At 49.2% G+C, this 21598-nt stretch overlaps 2 protein-coding genes across 3 annotated transcripts; both read left to right on the forward strand.

Moving 5' to 3' along the window:
• Nucleotides 1-2640: 2640 nt before the first annotated feature.
• nlrx1 (NLR family member X1) lies at nt 2641-12883 on the forward strand. 2 transcript variants are annotated; one of them, XM_041242338.1, is made up of 9 exons: nt 2641-2845; nt 5291-5426; nt 5715-5790; nt 5963-6057; nt 6682-7292; nt 7570-8987; nt 9748-9834; nt 10251-10502; nt 11008-12883. In XM_041242338.1, exons 2-9 carry the CDS (start codon nt 5318-5320, stop codon nt 11336-11338), a joined length of 2979 nt encoding a protein of 992 aa, XP_041098272.1. In that variant the 5' UTR covers nt 2641-2845; nt 5291-5317; the 3' UTR covers nt 11339-12883. The 2 variants fall into 2 exon arrangements, with proteins under 2 accessions (XP_041098272.1, XP_041098273.1); XM_041242339.1 differs by having other exon boundaries at nt 5294-5426.
• A 1771-nt stretch (nt 12884-14654) lies between these two features.
• LOC121309413 (Na(+)/H(+) exchange regulatory cofactor NHE-RF4-like) lies at nt 14655-21533 on the forward strand. Its single transcript, XM_041242328.1, has 10 exons — nt 14655-14755; nt 15710-15774; nt 16078-16289; nt 16738-16945; nt 17375-17511; nt 18004-18208; nt 18845-19041; nt 19433-19648; nt 20044-20265; nt 20393-21533. The coding sequence occupies exons 1-10, from the start codon at nt 14664-14666 to the stop codon at nt 20429-20431; spliced, it is 1593 nt and encodes a 530-aa protein (XP_041098262.1). The 5' UTR covers nt 14655-14663; the 3' UTR covers nt 20432-21533.
• Nucleotides 21534-21598: the final 65 nt, after the last annotated feature.

The raw sequence follows: 21598 nt of genomic DNA on the forward strand, positions 1-21598 counted from the left end.
GTTAAATTGTATTTGTATTTAATTTCTAGTCAAAACGTTTGTCATTGAATTTATTTAGTTTCATAGACACTGACAACTCTCTACCAAATCCAATTAAGAACTCAAAAAAGCAAAACAGACTCTTCAAGATGTCAACAATCATTTGGTATGCAATTGTAAATGTGAGGGAAGGACTGCTTTCCTTGTTTTGAAATTGACACATTCATGAATGGATTTATTTAACACTTGAAGATAGATACTTCACAAAGGCAATTAGCAGTACGAGTAGGAGTGCCAGTACCAGCACGCCCCAGAAGAGAAGAGATCTCCACAGAACGCAGAGCATGGGTGATTTAACTGCTGGATCTCCACAGAGCGCAGAGCAGGGGTGATTTAACTACTGGATCTCCACAGAGCGCAGAGCAGGGGTGATTTAACTGCTGGATCTCCACAGAGCGCAGAGCAGGGGTGATTTAACTGCTGGATCTCCACAGAGCGCAGAGCAGGGGTGATTTAACTGCTGGATCTCCACAGAGTGCAGAGCAGGGGTGATTTAACTGCTGGATCTCCACAGAGCGCAGAGCAGGGGTGATTTAACTGCTGGATCTCCACAGAGCGCAGAGCAGGGGTGATTTAACTGCTGGATCTCCACAGAGCAAGGGGTGAAGGGGTGATTTAGTAACACAATTGTTATTTTAAAATCTTCTTGAACCAATGCAACCAAAAAATCAGAACGTAATATTTCTTCTTTCCTGTGCTTGTACATTTTGTTCCGTTTGTTTTGTGCTGTATCTGAAGAGGAGGAGTCCATTTCCACAGTGCAATGCAGGGGACAGCGGTGATGACGTTGTTTATAAGGGCCGTACCACATCATGGATCGTTATCGCTGTGCTACCTGTTTGACAATGTGGGCAGTAATCCTTACACGATCAGGGCACTGGAGCGGCCATGTGTAACGTTGTATTTCTCGGAAGCCCTCTACTTGCTCTTCAAGCTGTCCTCCTGCCCTCTCCTGGTCCTTGAGAGTCACTACCGCTCTGTTATCAACTGGACCCCCTGTCCTGGGCAAGCAGCCTTCCGCAGAAACCTTTTCAAGAGCTGCATTGCTTTCATTTGCTCGTTTTTATTGTTATTTTTTAAATTCAATTTTCTCAGTTAAAATGCAAGTTGTAAATTATTTACTGTTAACACGACTACTAACAATAAAAGTGTATATTTATATTGTACATGGTTCAAGTGTTATTGTGTGCATGCGTGTGCTCAAATGATGTTCACACTGCAGCCAGCACTCTCACCACTGAGCTCCTCAAACCCACTGCCTTCCACACTGCAGCCCAGCACTCTCACCACTGAGCTCCTCAAACCCACTGCCTTCCACACTGCAGCCCAGCACTCTCACCACTGAGCTCCTCAAACCCACTGCCTTCCACACTGCAGCCCAGCACTCTCACCACTGAGCTCCTCAAACCCACTGCCTTCCACACTGCAGCCCAGCACTCTCACCACTGAGCTACTCAAACACACTGCCTTCCACACTGCAGCCCAGCACTCTCACCACTGAGCTCCTCAAACCCACTGCCTTCCACACTGCAGCCCAGCACTCTCACCACTGAGCTCCTCAAACCCACTGCCTTCCACACTGCAGCCCAGCACTCTCACCACTGAGCTACTCAAACCCACTGCCTTCCACACTGCAGCCCAGCACTCTCACCACTGAGCTCCTCAAACCCACTGCCTTCCACACTGCAGCCCAGCACTCTCACCACTGAGCTCCTCAAACCCACTGCCTTCCACACTGCAGCCCAGCACTCTCACCACTGAGCTACTCAAACCCACTGCCTTCCACACTGCAGCCCAGCACTCTCAACCACTGAGCTACTCAAACCCATTGCCTTCCACACTGCAGCCCAGCACTCTCACCACTGAGCTACTCAAACCCACTGCCTTCCACACTGCAGCCCAGCACTCTAACCACTGAGCTACTCAAACCCACTGCCTTCCACACTGCAGCCCAGCACTCTCACCACTGAGCTACTCAAACCCACTGCCTTCCACACTGCAGCCCAGCACTCTAACCACTGAGCTACTCAAACCCACTGCCTTCCACACTGCAGCCCAGCACTCTCACCACTGAGCTACTCAAACCCACTGCCTTCCACACTGCAGCCCAGCACTCTCACCACTGAGCTCCTCAAACCCACTGCCTTCCACACTGCAGCCCAGCACTCTCACCACTGAGCTCCTCAAACCCACTGCCTTCCACACTGCAGCCCAGCACTCTCACCACTGAGCTCCTCAAACCCACTGCCTTCCACACTGCAGCCCAGCACTCTCACCACTGAGCTCCTCAAACCCACTGCCTTCCACACTGCTAAGCTTTGTCTATGATGAAATACAATTACATTTATCAGATAGGCGATGATGATTACATTGTAGCAAATTAAATCCGACACCACTGTCAAAATTTTAAATTGCACCATAAAGTCAATTTACAGATTACGCAACATAGAAATGAAAGAAATGTCATAAAGTTTGCAAAAAAACAAAAAACAGAACAAAAACTCTTTTTTTTGTTTTGTTTTTTGATTGGCCTAGAGTAGACAGACGTCAAACGGAAAGTGTTTTTTTTTTTTTAACTTCTAAATTTGGGTCGAGTTGCAGGAAGTGAATCTGACCCTGTGACTGTACACAAGTTTTGAACGGAGAGGAGACGAGGCGGTGTGGTGACTGACACAGTTTAAATAGTTTAATAGCCGCACACCTGTGTGGGTGTGGGTGGCACGGGTGTGTTCTGCATTGATGACGGGAAAGAGAGGAAGGTTCACTGCTCGAAGCCGGGTGGTTCCAGAAATCAAAACAGCAGCAGGTAATTGTCGTTTCATGTTGTGCTTTTTTTAAATTTATTTACTGACGTTGCATTTATATCTCTAAAAACCTCCTTCATGTTTGCTTTTTTTATATATATATATATGTATATTTTGTTGATTTGTTTTTACTTTAAGATTTGTTTTGTTTTCCAGGTATGTTGGTTTACATTAACAGTCGATCAATAGGTTATTTATTTTGGCATGGAAACAGCTTTGTTTTATTTTGCAGGGTCGATAATAACCGGAATGGAACTTGATTCAATTAATTAAGAGGTCTGTTACCTGTACGTGTAGTTTTATGTATTAGATTTCCTGCTCGAGTTTGTTGTAATGAGATGGCGGCTCGTTTTACCTGATGGTGCAGAACACCTTGCTGGTAATGCGTCGGGTTTAGACCCCAGAGGTTGCAAACGTTCTGTTACCTGCAGGGTTCTGAGCAATCCGTGACGTATCACAGTTCCGTCACAGCTCAGGAACAAAACAGAATTTAACTGAAGTGAAAACACAGAGATTTATTATAAATCAAAGCAAAAACGGAACAGGAGTGTGACAGAGCACACGCGGGTCAAAATGGTAAAAACACATTTACTGTACATATTTAAAACGGTGAGTGTAATGTTTGGCTTACACTACACTGCAATGTCAAAATCCACCAAGCCGTGCGACTGGGGTGAGAAGAGATAAAGCTCAGAAGAGCCTGCAAACAAATTTTGGGACTCGGTAAAAATGCTGATATCTAGTGCCGAGTCTACTTCACTAAAAAAGAAAGATAGGAAGAAGGTGTGAGGCTCTGCGCAGAGAGGACTCCCCGGTTCACAGTCCCCTGCGAATAACGTGTGGGTTATTTTTAGAAAGAGAATGCACATGCCTTCACTGTCCCTCGCAGCTGCGGGAATCAAGGTCTGAGCGTTGACCTCCCAGCGCTGAGCTCAGAGGGGCAATCAGAAACGGCAATCAGGCTTGCACAGCACCAGTGAGCTAGCTCCCTCAGTCCTGCGCTTCATCCAGCCCGGTTTGTTTAGTTTTGCTGCACATGGAAAAAGCCCAGTCACTCCCAGTTGTTCAGTATATATGCATTGTGCTTTCTCACTGCCTATCCAGCCTTTGTGGGTGCGTGTGGGAAGCGACTGCTGTGCCCTGATAAAGTAAATGCCCGGGTCACTTATCTTTTGATCACTGTTCTGTGGCTATGCCATGACGAGAAGCTCGAGCATTCGCAGAGCTGTGTGTTATACATATTGAGCATGCAGAGGAGGCTTTAGTAGAGCAGCCTGCTAGGCAGTGTGAGGGACCAGCCCAAACCAGCCCTGGAGTGTGCTCATGAGACTGTACGCACCCTCTCGTGTGTGTGTGTGTGTATGTGGGGGTGTAGTACAATAGGTGTGTGAGAGCTCCTATTAAATGTACAGTAAGCCTTGAGGGACATGGATCACCAAAGCTAGGAACGCTAATTAAACACTTTAAAGGTAAAAGAGTGATCAATCCCTGCTGTGATTTTTCAGGGGTTTTTTTCTAGCTTGCAAGAGCCTGCTTCCCTTCGCCTGTATAAACATGTCTGAAGACTTTGCTTCGACTCCCATGTAGTGTAGATTTACTATTCTAAACTTTAGAGGGGCATGTGGAGGGGTCAGCACAACAGGGGGCCAGCTATGGAAATAAGACTTCTATTGCACAACAGTGTGAGCCATGCCATACCATACCATGCCAATGTAATGTATATAGTGATCCATACCATACCGTACCATACCAATGTAAGCAGTTTTTTTTTTTAATGTAATAATGCATGCTTGGTTTTACTAGCAGTTTAATAAGACACACCAGAGCTTGTTACTCAATGTAGATCTCATCGACCATGACCCGGCAGTGCTGAATGTGTAGACTGTTTACACACTGTTGATTGTGGTCGGAGATAAAGACTCAGGATTGCTTTGGCAATCGCACAAGGTTTGCAGGTGGAGTCAGCATTGAGTCTGGAAAGCCTCTGTCGGGTTTTATTTGTCGCTCGGCACTAGATGGTTTTGTAGCCACGTTGTGAGAGCCAGCCTGAAAATACCCTGACAGCTGCACACACCAAGATAACCTCTAACCTAGCAGAGCTACGTTGCGGTTTGCAATGTGTGGCTCTGAAACTGTTTTTATTGCCTCAAAAAAAACTTCACTGAAGAAGCTTGTGTGATGTGCTTCTGCAAGTGCATTAACAGTTGCTCAGAGGGTATACATCCTGTAGTTTCTATCAGCATAACTTTCATATTCTAGCCGCTCAAATAAAACTAGAGGTGAATCTGAGATTCGTCCGGCTTCTGGCATCTGAACTAATTTGGTCAGGAATTTCTCTCTGTTGAAGGCAGCACAGTACAGGCTTTTAGGCAGTACAGCGATTCTCAGTGACACGCACACACTGCTACTTCAGTGAGCAGTACCCTGTCGTTGCATTTCTTTCCCAGTAGGGGACAGGAGTGAGCTGTGAGGTCATGCTGCAGTGCTGGAGACATGTCCCCCGGGCGGGGACACAGTGGACCTCTAGAGCTGGGGGAGACCGGGGGTTCCTGGAGACAGCACGGACCTCTCGTGTGACGAAGGGTAAGAGCAGTTGAGTCCGTCACTTCAGCGACGCAGCAGGGTTAGAGCCCGGTGAAGGTGGAAGAGCAGATATCAAAGAGGAAAGTAATCTTGTGATTGCCACTGGTGTAAAAACCACTCTGGTGCAATTTGCACATCTAATTTCTTAAAATTAAAAAAAAAAAAAAAAAAAATTGCACACGGACCTCTCTAATTTCTCAAATCCCTAATGGTTCTTTATTTTAACTTCGTATTTTTGCAAAGTGCAAGTCTTTTTTTTTAGCATCACTCGCATTCTCTCTGTTTCAGGCACAGAAAGGCTCTTTGGTTCAAGCAGAGTCTATCAGGCACAGCCTGTGAAGCGTGAAGCGAGGACAGGCAGCAGGTGAGAAGGACAGCGGCTGGGGTGTTTGGTGTCTCTGTTGTGTCAGGAGTGTTGTTAGTCGTGTCTGTCTTCTCAGAGGCGTCTGTTTCACCTCTAGTGCTTGTAATAACAGTGCTACTGAACTGCATTGAGTTTTATGGTGTGATTGATGGTGTCGTCTTGTTATTCACAGCTGGCTGAGGTACAGTGGGAGGCTCTGGGAGAAACGCTTTCCTGTGTGTGTGTCTCAGAACAGGCTCCTCACTTCCAGCTCCAGCTCCCCTTCAGGTGAGGGACTGGTTAGGTTTAGTTTATTATCAGAGGAAATATCAAATCTTCAATCAAATTGCTTTATATAGCGCCTTTCATGGCAAGGGCAGCACTTCACTTCAATAAATAAATAAAAAGGCCTGTAAAACACGAAATAAAAACAGAGAATGTATTCAAACTCTAAAGGCTTGAGAGAACAAACAGCCCTTCAGCCGCGACTTCAGCTTTGCCAGGGAGTCGGCATTCCCGAGGGTCCCTGGCACAGCATTCCAGAGAGCCGGAGCATGGTGAGAAGAACTGGGACCTCCTAGCGTGACACACCTAGACACAGCCAGAGTAAAACCAACAGCCTGGAATTTGTCGATCGCTGCTGAAGGCCAGGGTTATATGGGTGCGAAACTCTGGTAGATAGGAAGGCCCAAGAGCCAAAAGGAAACTAATAGGAAGCCATTGCATCCCTAATACATCCCATGTGATGTCTTCAGTCCTTTTAGCCCCACTCACAATTGTTGGCGCTGCATTTTGAGCAAGTTGTAGCTTATTCACTAACCTTGTTAAACATATCTGGTGCAGCAGTGAAAACTGCATCCATAACTCACTCCCTTATTGCACATATGTGTTTGTTGTCGGTTCTTTTTTCAGACCCCGTGGAGATTCACAAACGGAAGCTGGCCCTGTGGTTCAGCCACCTCCCAAACGAGGAGAAGCAGTTTGGGGGTCTCTTCTCCCCGGACTCCATGCACGTGGAACCCCTGATCCTGGAGGGAGCCCCGGGGGAGCACGTCAACCCCCTGACCGGGTGGGAGTCCCCCGGCTCGGTACGTCGCTCCCTCGCAGTGGGGGAGCTGTTCGACCCAGACCCGGGGTGGGACCCTGAACAGGGCCAGAACGTGGTTCTGTACGGCGCGGTGGGGACGGGCAAGAGCACAGTGGTCCGGAAGCTGGTTCTGGACTGGTGCTCGGGGTCGACTCTGGCCCAGTTTGAGCTGGTGGTCCCGCTCTCGTGCGAGGACCTTTCTCTGCAGGGCCGGCCCACCTCCCTGCAGGCCCTGGTGGGGAGGTTGTACCGTCACCTCCACCACTCTGCTCATCTGCAAGGGGACGGCCGGGGTGTGCTCTTCATCTTCAACGGCATGGAGAAGATGAGGCTGAACTTCAGCATCGCCGCAACAGAGCTCTGCAGCAACCCAGAGGAGCCCCTGCACCCGGGAGGCATCGCCGTCAACCTGCTGAGGAAGTACCTGCTCCCCGAGGTCTGTCTGTCTGTCCCCATGCCTGGTTACATGGGCTAAACCAGTGGAGCACAACTCTAGCCCTCCTAGATCCATTCCAGTCTGGCTTTTTGTTCCTGAATTAGTTCACTGCCCCTCGACAAGTTCAATTAACTCTGCCTGGAGTGAATACCTGGATTCGAATGGATCTTGTGGGTCAGAGTTGTGCAAAGGACTACAACCTGCAACCCTTCCCTTTTCATTTGTTTGAATGCTTACCGTGTAGTTTAAATGTTTTATTTAATGTGTGTTTGTTAAGGCAAGCATCCTGGTCACCACCCGCCCCTCTGCCCTGGACAAGATTCCCAGCAAGTACGTGGACCGCTACGCTGAGATCTGCGGCTTCACCAACATCGACCAGCAGAGGGCATACTTCACCAGCCGGCTCCTGCAGCAGGCGGAGGGCCAGTCTGGCCGCGACGCTCGGGAGCTCTTGGAGATGCTGTACCTCAACCTGCAGCGCAAGAGCCAGATCGCGGCTGCCTGCTTCCTGCCGTCCTACTGCTGGCTGACCTGTGCCACCCTGCACTTCCTGCACTTCACCGATGCCAGGGCACCCATCCGCACCCTCACGGGCATCTACACCAGCTTCCTCCGGCTCAACTTCGGGGGGGAGATCCTGGAGGCGGCCAGGGGCCCGAACCAGCAGAGCATCTCTCTCATGCACTATGTGGCTAAGACCATGGGCAAGCTGGCCTATGAGGGGATTACATGCAAGAGGACCTCCTTCACTAAAGAGGAGGTGATGGAGAAGATCGGCAAGGGGGACGACAGCGATGAGGAGCTGAGGCAGCTGGCCATCTTCCGCACCGATGTTCTGGGCTTTTTCTTGGCCCGCTGTGTGCAGAGCTCTCCCGCGGGCGGGATGGGGGAGATCCTCTATGTGTTCACCGTGCCCGCTATGCAGGAGTACCTGGCTGCGCTCTACGTGGTGCTGGGGGAGAAGAAGACGGTCCTGGAGAAGCTGGGCAAGGGCGCCTCGGAGGTCATCGGGCAGGCCAGCGACGACCTGACGACGCTGCTCAACGCGCTCTCCAAGTTCCTGCCGCTGCGGGTCTTTGCCGCCTTCAACCTGCTCAAGATGTTCCCCAGGCTGTACAGCAGGATCAGCGGCCACGGCAGTGGCAAGATCGGCAAGACCATGGCCAGCGAGATGTTCAAGATGGAGGACCAGTTCAACGAGGATGTGCTGGACCAGGTGGAGCAGAGCGTGCTGGGGGTGCAGGGCCCCACACCCCTGGAGAGGCAGGAGCAGGAATCCTTCGAGCTGTTCCCCATCTTTATGGGGGGCCTGCTGTCACACGGGAACAGGGTGCTACTGGACCAGCTGGGCATCTCCATCAGGACCACGGCTGTGGTGCAGATCACCAGCACGCTCAAGAGGCACCTGCTGCAGAACAGCCAGAAGAAGATGCCCCCGGAGGAGCTTATGGACTTCCTGTTCTTCCTCTACGAGTTCCAGAACCAGCGCTTCACAGCAGAGGTGCTGGGCTCCCTCTCCGCCCTCAACCTCTCCAGGGTGCGCATGACACCCCTCAAGTGCTTCGTGCTGGCCGCCGGGCTTGCCTGCACCCCCCCCAGGCACGTACTGAAATCGCTGGACCTGTCCTCCTGCAGCCTGACTCCCGAGTCGCTGGACACGCTGCGGCCCGTTCTGCTCCGCTGCAGGACTGTGAAGTGAGTCTGACTCCCTCTCGGGCTGGATTCTCCGAGCCAAATTACTGTCAGCATGGGTTCAGAAAGACAGGCCAGCTGAGAGAATTCCAACACCGAGCTTCAAATCATTTCTTAATTAGGGTTAGGATTGGGGTCTTGAGAACACGCGCGGTCTCCAAAATGGTGTTATACTGACCCGTCTTTCTGCACCTGTGCCAGTGTTTCCCTTATAAAAGTTTCCCATAGTAAAAGCAGAGCAAAATGTAATAAAACACTGCGAAGCATTGAGAAGCACAGAGAGGTATGGTAAAGCATATTAAGAAACATGGTAAACTATGGTAAGTGCATTTTACAACCAGGGGAAAAGCTTTTAGAAGGTGTTTCCTATTCCCTTTCCAAACTAAAATCACTCTTGTGACAGTTAGGAGTACATAGCTTTGAGGGACCTGCCTTCCAACCAACCAAAACCCAACTTTAAACTCAAACTCAGCATGTACTCCTGTTGCTGAGGTTAAGATATGTTGTAAGAGCAAGAAAGGGAGAAACAAAAAATATATAGAACACAGATCAACTAAATATATCCGAGTCAAATGCAGTTGTAGGGGATCGTATTTCATTGTTAATCAGCCTGTATCTGAGGATCCCTGGGGCTGGTAAGCGGGTAAGAGTGAGCATGCCTGTGTGTATTTGCTTGGTACTGCATGCAGACCCTGGTAGAGCACCACTAATTGCTCGTGTGTGTTGACTGTGTTCCCTCTCTCCCTCTCGCCTGTCTCTCAAGTTTGCAGTGTAACAATCTCGGTCCCGAGGCCTGCGATCACCTGAGGAGCCTGCTGATCGATAGCGCGTGTGCAGTTCAGTCTCTACAGTAAGACGACCCTCCCTTCTTCCTGGAGTTTCCCACTGACTCGTAGAAAAAGCAGCCACTGGTTAACTGCACAGGGAAAGAAGGCAGCCAGGCTTCTTGGAGCTGTCTTTTTTCAAGTCCTCAGTAACCAGCCTCTGCTTTTCCAATGACTCCACTGTGTTTTCAGTGCATCCCCTTGAAAGGGAATGAAAGTGCAAGAAAAGGAACGATCTGTAAATGTTGTTCATTAACAACTAAATGCTGTACCAGGAAAACAATTCCAAGCACGTTTACCGCGATGACTTCTAGTCCAGTCGTTGAAGTTTCTTTTGCTGTTTCAAAGCGCACTGTGATGTGTTTATAACAGAACATGTGAGGTCTATCGGGCTGCGGCAGTGTCGTTAGGTAGCCCTGATTTCCCCTCTCTTTTCCTGCAGTCTGTGTGATAACCCGCTGTCTGAGTCGAGTGCCTGCAGCCTGGCCCAGGCCCTGTCGGAGAGTCGCTGTCTGAGGCACCTCTCCCTGATGAACACGGGCCTGGGGGATGGGGGCGCTAGAGAGCTGGCCTCGCGGCTGGGGGGCAACCAGGGGCTGGAGGAGATCAACATGGCGTACAACTCCATCGGGGACAACGTGGCACTGCAACTGATCGACGCCTGCAGAGCAAACCCCACGCTGAACACGATACAGTGAGTGTATCAGAGACACACCCCCTGAACATGATACAGTATCAGAGACACACCCCCTGAACACGATACAGTATCAGAGACACACCCCCTGAACACGATACAGTATCAGAGACACACCCCCTGAACACGATACAGTATCAGAGACACACCCCCTGAACACGATACAGTATCAGAGACACACCCCCTGAACACGATACAGTATCAGAGACACACCCCCTGAACACGATACAGTATCAGACACGCCCCCTGAACACGATACAGTATCAGAGACACACCCCCTGAACACGATACAGTATCAGAGACACACCCCCTGAACACAATACAGTGAGTGTATCAGAGACACACCACAACAAAAGAAAGTTTATTAAAATGCCTCCATTTAAATATATTCTAAGTAAAAACTGTTCTGTGTGATTTAGAATGACAATCCCAGTTTAAACGCGGAGGGAGACGGGTCTGTGTTGGTGACTGTCCCTCTCTCTCTCTCTCCACTGTGTTCACCCAGCCTGTACCTGAACGAACTGAGCGAGAGCGGGAAGCATTCCCTGCACAGTCGCGGGCTCGGGTGCAGCGAGAGAGGCAGGGTGAAGGTACTGGCATCCATCACGCAGGGGGACGAGCTCTCCGAGGACTGGGAGCTGATCCTCAACAACATCCGGAGCCACGCCACCTCCTGGAACCGCGAGCGCATCCGAGACAACCTGCAGCGCTTCCTGCAGGAGCTGAAGGGTGCCAGGCAACAGAGCCGTTGCCTGGGGAAGAAACTGAGCTTCTGGAGGGTCCAGAGACAGGTGGCAGAGGAGATCAGGAAACTGGAGAAAGGGACCAGCAGCTAGCAACACATTGAGCTCTCCAGGGATCAAGACTTGTAGCTGATTGGGTCTGTGAATATGTACAGCTGTACGTACAAGAATCTCAATGCAAGAAGCCATGCAAACAAAATACACAGTGAAATGACCACCCTTGTATGTGATCAAAGCTCAGATGAGCATGGGACTTCAGCAAGAATTATTCCCAAGCATGTTGTAGTGAATTGGAAATTAGGGCTGCTGCACAGTTACTTTTATAAGGGTTAGGGCAGTGTGCATTATGTTTATTTTATGTTCTTGTGTTGATGGTTTGGGTTTTTATGAGGTACAGCAATGTGATTCATGAGTATAGTGATGATTTAAAAAAAAAAATAACCTGCGTTTGTAAATGTAGGCGAAGAGTCTAATTAACATTGCCTGTACTGGGAACGCGGTACGGTGAGCAAGGTGTGGTAAGGGAACTGAGGGGCGCTTGTTTTATGTGTATGTGGGTGTCATATAGTATTACATCCAGCAGGTGTCACACCTGAGCTAGCAATATAATGAGGCTGTGTGAGCTCATTATAAAACCTGGATTGGATCACACTGCAGTGTAACAGGACTCTTATTTCCAGTCCAAGTGTGGGAGTGTGTCTGTCAGAGAGGTACTAAACCAGCAATAGCCTGTGTTGGTCTTTCAGAGATTATGATTGAATATTCACCTCTCTCTAGTATTCTGAATAACAAAGGCTGACCTGAGCTATAATAATGAACAACACAGCGCAATACTGTAAGCCTCCTATTGTGTAGCAGTTTTATCCATTCTTAATTACACCTGTGCTTGCCATTCATTTAAATGGGTTCTAATGTGTGCACTGTAGCTCATGAAGCTCGCTGTAAAACCTGGAGTGGATTTCTATTTATCTGGGCAATGGGAGGCTTGTCCCTGTGAGCAATAAGGAAGCGGATTCCGTGAGTCGCTTCTCTGGTTCACTTTCCAGCATCAACCGGGAAGCTCCACTTTGGGGCGCATGGTAATGAAATACAATACAAGCTGCCTGTGAGTGTAGAGTTCAAAGAGCTTTGTTTCCCAGTCACAGTGCAGCTCTTTCAGCGTGGTACAGTGACTGCCAGGAGGTAATGCTGCTTGACCTGTCGTGTGCCGTGCATGAGTCTCAGATTGAGCTGGTAGCTTGTGTGAGTGCTGATGGGTTTGTTTTAAAGCCATGTGCTGCTGATGAGACTGTAGAGACTTGTCCTGGTTAAACGTATGCAATATTTGTTTCCTGGTCCCTATGATAGCAGTAATATAGAAGTGGGAAGCTGTCTGGTTTTAAACTGGCAGGGGGCACCCGGTACCGAAACCTGCCACCACGGCTCCTGTTTTGCACTGTGCTGATTTGCGATGTGAACCCTGTGTGTGTGTGTGTGTGTGTGTGTGTGTGTGTGTGTTTCAGTTTTCAGACTGGAGCAGCTCAGGTATGCGCACACAACGTGACGTTTCATTTAAACTCCTCCTGTGCACGACAGTCTGGTAAAACCAGAGCCCTGTGCAAAGACAGTGAACCTCCCAATAAAAACTGTGTTCATTTACGTTTGGCTGCCGTTGCTTTTCTTCATTAGCGAAGCTGTTTGACATTCCAGACACATGCAAAGAGGGGACTTACCCTAACCACAGACAGCACATGCGCAGCGTCAAAGCATAGTGTGACAGGGAGCCCTTCGTTAATATCCAGATGCACACTTTAGTAGCACCGGGACCCTGGTGTCTTTGTTGTAAAGAAATAGTTCACAGCATAGAGAAAAACTTCTAGTAATAAAATCATCAGATTTGAATCTGATGCAGCCCCCAGAAAGTGCTACACCACAGGTCTGCCTGGGACTCCCCCCATCAGAGAGAGACGCCCAGCTGTGCTGTTTCATTTTGTTCTAACTTGTTCATGATGCTGTTTTGTATTTTTTTTTTTTTTTGCATGATATTTGACCTGCTCTTGGTTAATGGTTTACCTACTTCCTGATCAGAGCAGTGAAGTTATTTATCACTTTCAAACAATTCTGCTCCTGCAATCCTGAAGGATTCACAATGCCCCCCGGAGCTTACACGGCAAGCTGACGCCTCTGTAAAGGGCTCGGTGCTTATTGCATTTACAGTGCTCAAGTCTGTGTACACCTGTCCAGGTAGTTCTGTTGATCATCCGCACACAGCCAGCCGAAGCAATGAGGTCTGCAGAAAGAAGCCTGCCGTCTCCAGAGCTGTCAGTGCGATTAAACATTAAACTGGTGCTTTCCTGCGGGCAGCACTGCAGATAAAGAGATCTTTATATCCCTAGCTGGTGCACCTTGAACCTCTCCTCCTTCTTTCTCCTGTCTCAGCAAAACTCACGGCTCTCAACACGACACCAAACATGAAGCACAAAACAGGTGAGTCCTCGCTTCACTCTCGTAAAGGGGGCTGTGTTTTGTTCTATTTTATTTGATTTTGGTGCTAATGGGGGTACCCTGCCACTCCTTGCAGGTGTCAAGCATGGTCAGGTGTTATATTATGCTGTGAATGAGCTCCCGCACCTCTTAGCAAAGTGTACCGTGGTAAATTTGCACAGACTAGTTAATCATAGTTGATTTACCGTACCTCTCTGTTTTACAGTGCTTGCCTTTGCTTTACCATGCTTCCGCTGTGCTTTGTTACACTATTCTATGCAGTTCCACATTTCTTAGAAGAGTCAAATCCTCTCCATTGGACCACAGCCCTCTCTGCTGCGTGGTTACTCCTCTGTCTTCAGCTTCATACACACCCTAAACAAACACAAGGGCACTTGACTTATATACAAGATGTATTCGTTTCATTTTCAGATGAGAACGCAGTGCTTTTGTATTGGTGCTTGATGTTTGGAGGGATTTTGATGTTGGCACTGCAGCCCTATACTTTCTTTCTTTCTTTCTTTCTTTCTTTCTTTCTTTCTTTCTTTCTTTCTTTCTTTCTCTCTCAAACCACTGAGCTACTCAAACCCACTGCCTTCCACACTGCAGCCATGCAATCTCTTGAATTGCAGCGTCGCACGTCACACAGTAACAGAACAGACTTTGAATCTGGTTTTCTCATTAGCGAGAGGGGAGAGTGTCAGGTTCTTTTAATAACTGGCTGTAGTTAATGATCTGCATTCCAGCTGTATACTACCAGACTGATGCTTTGTGATAAACTGCTCTGCAGGAACATATCATTCACTGCTGTTGAGTCCAGAGTGAATATAATAAGAGCTGTAGCCCTAGTGCAAAAACGAAATGCACGCTTCATAACATATTTCACTTATTAACATTACCGGTTTTAGTAGCTGACGTGATAAACTGGTTTGGACTTTAAAGATGGGATGTTTCGATGCAGAGTGTCAGTAACATTGAACCCAGCTGTTTCCAAACACTCTCTCTCTCTGCGTTTCCAGGCTTCGCGGATGGCATGGAGCTAACACAGTGAGTACTGTAGGGTCTGTCTCAGCGAATCAGTCCCAGCTCCCAGAATAGCATGCTGAAACGCTACATAATTTAGCACAGGGGAGGAGCAGCTTAGACATCACTGGGAGGAAGTCTTATTTTTAGAACTTATGCTTTATTAAAGATTGATTTGCAGAGTTTACCCCCCCACCCCACCCCACCGCCCCTTGCACAACCTCAGCAAAGAAACATGAACCTTTAACTGGGGAGACCTTTGAAGCAATCTTACCCCCATTGCTTCAGTCTGATAAGGGCCAGGTCCTAGCAATCTCAGCTCCCATTGCTTCAGTCTGATAAGGGCCAGGTCCTAGCAATCTCAGCTCCCATTGCTTCAGTCTGATAAGGGCCAGGTCATCTCAGAGATGGAATGTGCTTATTGAGCTTGGCACACAATGCCCCGGTAGAGTTCAAATACACATCACAGTCTTGGCTATATGCCTGCATCTCATTTCTGAAGGAGCCCTGTCTGGGCCCAAGCCAGTCTGGAGATTAACAATATTTGCATATTTTGACTAAGGATCAGAATTCAATTACGTTTTTATAACTGATTGGCGCATTTGAAAAGACAGTGATGACGACGACGGTAATGAATTTTTAATGACATTTTTAAATTTGTTACTGGTGGGCTTTTAAAAGAACCACTTGCAATAATCTGGATGAATTATGAGCAATATTTATTTCGATCCCCCCGATATCTCACTGAAAGCAGTGAACTAGTAGTGAATACAGACAAGTACAGAAGATGTGCTTTAGATATACCTAACCATGAATTCACTGAATTGGTCAATTACTGAATTGTCACATCAGTCAATTATTAACACTGATATCTAGTAAGGGCTGGGAGAGCTTTGATCAAATGTCTTTTACTTTTGAGGAATTAAGACAATTTAAGCATCCAAAACATAATTTATTTATGTATTTATTTTTTTACAGAAGGTTTACCTTCAACCCCAAGGTGGGTATTGACAACCCAGCCCTGGTAACTACGGATGATGCAGGTAAATAAGAGACTTTACTGAGCGCTAATAAACTAGGGTTTACAGCCACCCGTTTCCACAGAGATCCTCTCGTCTCCCGGCAACTCGCTGATGACAGCGCTTCCCTCCTCGTCTTGGGATTGTTTGAACTGGTTTTAATAAAGTTACAGAGGGAGGGGGAGGGGTCTGTGTGTCCGAAGACCACACAGTACATTTTAACAAAATAAAAAGCTTTATTCCATAATTAATCCTCAGGATATTCTCTTCCTAATTTCCACTCTGAAATCTCCTCCTCGCTCTCTCTCTCTCTCTCTCTCTCTGCAGAGATGGGCTGCCGTCCTGTCCCCCGGCTCTGTCGACTGTGCCGCTCGGAGGGCGAGAGTTTCGGGTTCTACCTGCGCATGGAGCTGGGCTGCGCGGGCCACGTGATAAGGCAGGTGGAGCCGTGGAGCGTGGCAGAGCGCAGCGGACTGAGGGATGGGGACCGGCTGCTGGAGATCAACGGGGACTTTGTGGATCACATGGAGCACAACAAGGTGAGAGAGGAGCCGAGCGAGGCCGGAGCTGCCCCTGCACAGCGAGGCTATTCGGACAAGCTCAGCCAGGTCTGGTGACACGATCAACCACCTTGAAGCTCTGAAGGTTCACCAGGAATTTAAGCAATCCGCAGCATCCTTTTTGGAGTTGGTGGGATGAGCTATCTTGCAGGTCTTTACAGTGGACAGTGCGTCTCTCAGATTGTGCTGGAGCTACAGGAGAGCAGACCCTGGCTTTGTGCCTGTCTGTCTGTGTGGCTCTCAGATTATTTAGAAGGGAGAGCAATCCCTGTGATAATCTGTTTCTCTCTGATCCTATAGAGCATATTGGAGAGCAGCATCTGCATCTGCAGGAATGACATCCCTGTGATAATCTTGACTGTCTGTCTTATTCAGGCAGTGGAGCAGTCTGTGTGATAATGGGTTTCTCTCTCTCTCTCTCTCTCAGATCGTGCAGAAGATCCATGCAAGCGGGTTGCAGGTGTCATTCCTGGTCCTGGAGGGCAGTGATTTCGAGCGGGCGCGGGGGCAGGGGGTGGACCTGCGGACACTGGCTCGGGAGCACGGTGGGGGGGAGCAGGGCGCCCGGCCCCGGCTCTTCCACGTCACGCGAGACCACCAAGACGGGCTGGGTTTCACGATCGCCGCAGCCGAGGGTACGCGAGAGGAAGGACGCTCCTGTACACGTGTGTGCGTGGATTATGATCCTAAGTGTTCGCTTTGAACAAACCACAATGGCTATGTTATCACCTTCTAATATCTTGAAACCATCATGCCAGTCATGGTACTGAAGTTTTCAAGATTTTGGAAATGCGCTTTCCATCATGTGGTGGGAAGGGGGTGCTTGGGGTAGGTCAGTGAAATCTTACTGAGACAGAAATACACGTCCTTATCTTCTGTAATCCCATTGCAAACCTCATATTAAATAATGCTTCTGGCACTACATGGCAAAACAGAAAACGCAAAAGTTCATTCTCAGTTCTAGTGTATAGCAGTACCGGCTTGTTTGTGCTCAGCAGGAGAGACAGGGGCCCAGCTGAGCTGGCTCTGGGGCCCGGCTCACACTGTTAACCCTTTCCTGGCAGGCTCGAAGGGCAGGTTCTCCCTGGTTGTGACAAGCGGGGGCCCGGCGGAGAAGGTAGGGGTGCGGACGGGAGACAGGCTGATCTGGATCAATGGGAACCACGTGGCAGACCTGACCCACTGTGCTGTCAACAAGATGGTAAACGAGCACCCTATCACTGCCCAGTCTGTGTAAGAGATAGCAGCTAACCCCAGTGCAGTACCTATCACTGCCCAGTCTGCGTGAGGGATAGCAGCTAACCCCAGTGCAGTACCCATCACTGCCCAGTCTGTGTAAGAGATAGCAGCTAACCCCAGTGCAGTACCCATCACTGCCCAGTCTGTGTAAGAGATAGCAGCTAACCCCAGTGCAGTACCCATCACTGCCCAGTCTGTGTAAGAGATAGCAGCTAACCCCAGTGCAGTACCCATCACTGCCCAGTCTGTGTAAGAGATAGCAGCTAACCCCAGTGCAGTACCCATCACTGCCCAGTCTGTGTAAGAGGTAGCAGCTAACCCCAGTGCAGTACCCATCACTGCCCAGTCTGTGTAAGAGATAGCAGCTAACCCCAGTGCAGTGAACCCAAGGCGTATCACTTGATTGCTTTTGCAGCACCCAGACTGTTGCTGTTTTTTGAATCTCTGTCCTCAGCTGAAGAAGTGTGGGGACGGCGTCACGCTCTTGGTGCTTGACAGCGAGAGCGAGGAGCGTTACAGGAAGCGTGGGATTGTGGTCGTGCCGGCCATGGCAAGGGAACACAACCTGCCCCACCGGCCCCGCAAGCTGTACCTGGTGAAGGGGCCCGCGGGGTACGGCTTCCTGCTGGGCCAGGAGAGGCTGCCATCGGGGAGGATAGGTGAGAACGAACCCGGAGGGACTGGGGACGGAAAGATCATCGAAAAACAGCATCCACGGCATCTTGGAGTTACTGAAGAGGCTGCAGGGTTACAAACACAGCATTCCTTTCTATAGTTTCCTGCTTCGTTGTACCTGTTCCTCCAATATCTTTTTCACCTTAAATGCGGTGCTATTTTTATGAACACATCGCCAGTCAGAATTCTGACCGAGCTCTTTCTCCTTCACGTCAGTCATGATTCGGCTCTTTCCTTCAAAGTGCCTTCTGAATTCATAACATCGGCTCATAAAATCCAACCAATCAGAAACATCTCATTGGTTCCTGCCTCCTCTTCCGAAGTTCAGCATTTTGATTGGCTCATCTGTCCTACCTGCTTGGCACAGGTTCATAGGGGTGAGAACAGGTTTATGAATATGCATGACCCCGTATTATCACAGCATAGCTCTGGTGTGAAAGGTGCTCTATGAATACATTGAAGTGAAATTGAATATGCTGTAGATTTGCTAATTTGGTGGCATGTTCCTTTTCTACCTGCGGAATTAGTGAAAATGAGTGCAGATGCTGTATTCCGCTGCACTGCCCTGCTCCCCTGTGTGAGTTAGCCCTGCAGACGGTGTGTTTCCACCTGCTCCCCAGCTCACTTCTTGCGCGAGGTGGACCCGGACAGTCCCGCGGAGAGGGCAGGGATGCAGGACGGAGACCGTCTCCTGGCGGTGAACGGGGACCCCGTGGAGGGGCTGGAGCACGAGGACATCGTGACCCGGGTTCGAAAGAGCGGCCAACAGGTCACGCTCACCGCCATCGACAGCCGGGGCAGCGAGTTCTATTCGCAGGTTAGGAGACACGAGCCATTGTGGGCTTCTCATTCGCTGAGGATTGTACCTGTCACTCACGGCAGTGTCTGGGGACTTGAATCTTACTGCATCCATTCAGTCAGGCATTGAAAACTGATTTTGTATTCAAATGTTCTTAATGCATACAGTTAAATCTGGACTTACTGAAGGTAAAACAATTATAACATTAGTAAGAGGTTAAGCATCTTGGTAGCCTAGCCTCTCAGTGGCATTCTTTTTCTTTGCAAAGGCACACAGAGTTGATGATATGCAGGTCAATCTACAGCTTCCAGAACCCCATTACCAAAAGGCATCACGCGAAGATGTTTTCATGTTGCTGTTTCAGCAACTAACCAAACCGCACTTTGATGTTGCCGTTTGTATTCACCAGCTGGGCCTGACTCCGCTGCTCTTCTTTGAGGACAGTGAACCCAACACACCCCTGCAGGCGGAGACCCCAGCTCTCACAACGCCCCCTGTGGAGACCCTCCAGGAACCGCAGGCTCCCCTGGCCAAGCCACGGCTGTGTCACCTGGAGAAGGGCAACGCCGGCTTTGGGTTCAACCTGCGCTCAATCCTGGATGAACCCGGCACTTTCATAGGACAGGTAACGGAGTGCAGCAGCTCCCGCTGAGCTGCAGGACAGGGAGCGGAGTGCAGCCGCTCCCGCTGAGCTGCAGGACAGGGAGCGGAGTGCAGCCGCCCCCGCTGAGCTGCAGGACAGGGAGCGGAGTGCAGCCGCTCCCGCTGAGCTGCAGGACAGGGAGCGGAGTGCAGCCGCTCCCGCTGAGCTGCAGGACAGGTAGGGGAGTGCAGCCGCTCCCGCTGAGCTGCAGGACAGGTAGGGGAGTGCAGCCGCTCCCGCTGAGCTGCAGGACAGGTAGGGGAGTGCAGCCGCTCCCGCTGAGCTGCAGGACAGGTAGCAGAGTGTATTACTTTGCATTCAAACTGCAATGCATTACCAGTCCCGCGTCCTTGTGCTTTACCCATCTCTACCTCCAGGTGGCGCAGGGCAGCCCAGCGGAGAAGGCAGAGCTCCGAGAGGGGGATGTGGTGCTGGAGGTGAATGGGGTGAACGTGGAGTCGGAGTATATCGAAGACGTGGTGGGGAAAGTGAAGGAGGGAGGGAGTCGGCTCACTGTGCTGGTGCTGGGCCCCGTCGAGTACCGGCAGTACAAACAAAGTGGAACCCCGATCACTGCGACCCTCGCTGTCAGCAAACAGGTGAGCCACACCCAGCACTGAGCTGAGATCTGTCCTGCCGCTGCAATCTGAAATCAGCGGTCTGTACTCCGCAAGTTTAAACAGACAAACATCTGCAATAAAATCAAACATTCCATTTCTTCTGCAGGTTGAAAAACCCGAAGCCTCCAGCAAGTCATTCCTGTGACAATCCATCATTAACGAGGCAGGAATCAACCAGGGACCGGTTTCACCACTTTGTAAAACAACGTGGTGCCTTGACGCCAACCAGAAACGCTGCAGACCCAAACTGCAACCCAAGCCCTGCAATAGAAGAAAGAAGCGGATCATGTTCGCCTGGACCCCCGACGTGAACGTTTCTCCACTGATTATTAATCAAACCTTCATCGTCTGTCACTCCTGCCCCTGGGTAGCAGCTCTATAAAGCAGGACCTTTGCAACTCTGCTGAGCCTAATGCTGCCCGCACAATACAACACTGCCTTTCTTACTGGTCTCATCTCACCCCTTGTACGCAGGGTTCGAACCCATGCTGTCATACAGTATTTCACAGATTGTAGCTGCAATGTGTTTATGTTCCAGCAGGTGGCTAGGGCTAATGCAGGATGCATGCATAATTAGTGTACTGTCCTGCAAATGGCTGGGACCAATGTTGAAAAAGACTGTCTAGCAAAATGACTAGAACTAAAGAATGATTTTGTATTTGTTTATTTCAATGAGTAACATATATTGTATGTAGAGCAGCTGTACAGCAATCGCATTATTTGCACGAGTAATGAGACCGCTTCTAAGCGTTTGCTGTAAAACACACCTAATGGGTCCCGTGCTGAGCCCAGCTGTGAGTTCATAAATGTTCTGCAGAAAACAATCAGTCACCGTCAACTTTTACTCTGTCGCCCTGTCCTGAATCTGAGTGGTACTGCACCCTCTTCGTCTTCCTGTGAAGCTGGCAAAAAGGGTCTTGTGTTAAGCGCATTGATTTCAGATGAGATTCATCACCCACGTTTAAACAATGCACTGCCAATAATATCTTCTGCAGTAATATAAATGTGCAATATTTTTGTTTGTTTTGTGATTGTGTCTTGCATGATTTGAAATGTAAATGTTACCCAGGCTGTATGTAAACTGTATGACATCGCTCCTCCGTGTAGCCTGAAGAATGCATAACATTATTATTATTATTCAAGATTGTATTGTGCCGTTGTTATTTAATCTTGAAAAAGACCTTTAAATAAATACAATTACTTAATTTAAAAACCTGATCACCATTGTACGTGTGACAGGACCTCATGACTCCGTGTAACTAAAACAGTTTCAATGCGCAGCGCAATGCATTCTGGTACGTTTTACCTGTCT

Source organism: Polyodon spathula, unplaced genomic scaffold (assembly GCF_017654505.1).
Source record: "Polyodon spathula isolate WHYD16114869_AA unplaced genomic scaffold, ASM1765450v1 scaffolds_1271, whole genome shotgun sequence".
Taxonomy (NCBI): Eukaryota; Metazoa; Chordata; class Actinopteri; order Acipenseriformes; family Polyodontidae; genus Polyodon; species Polyodon spathula.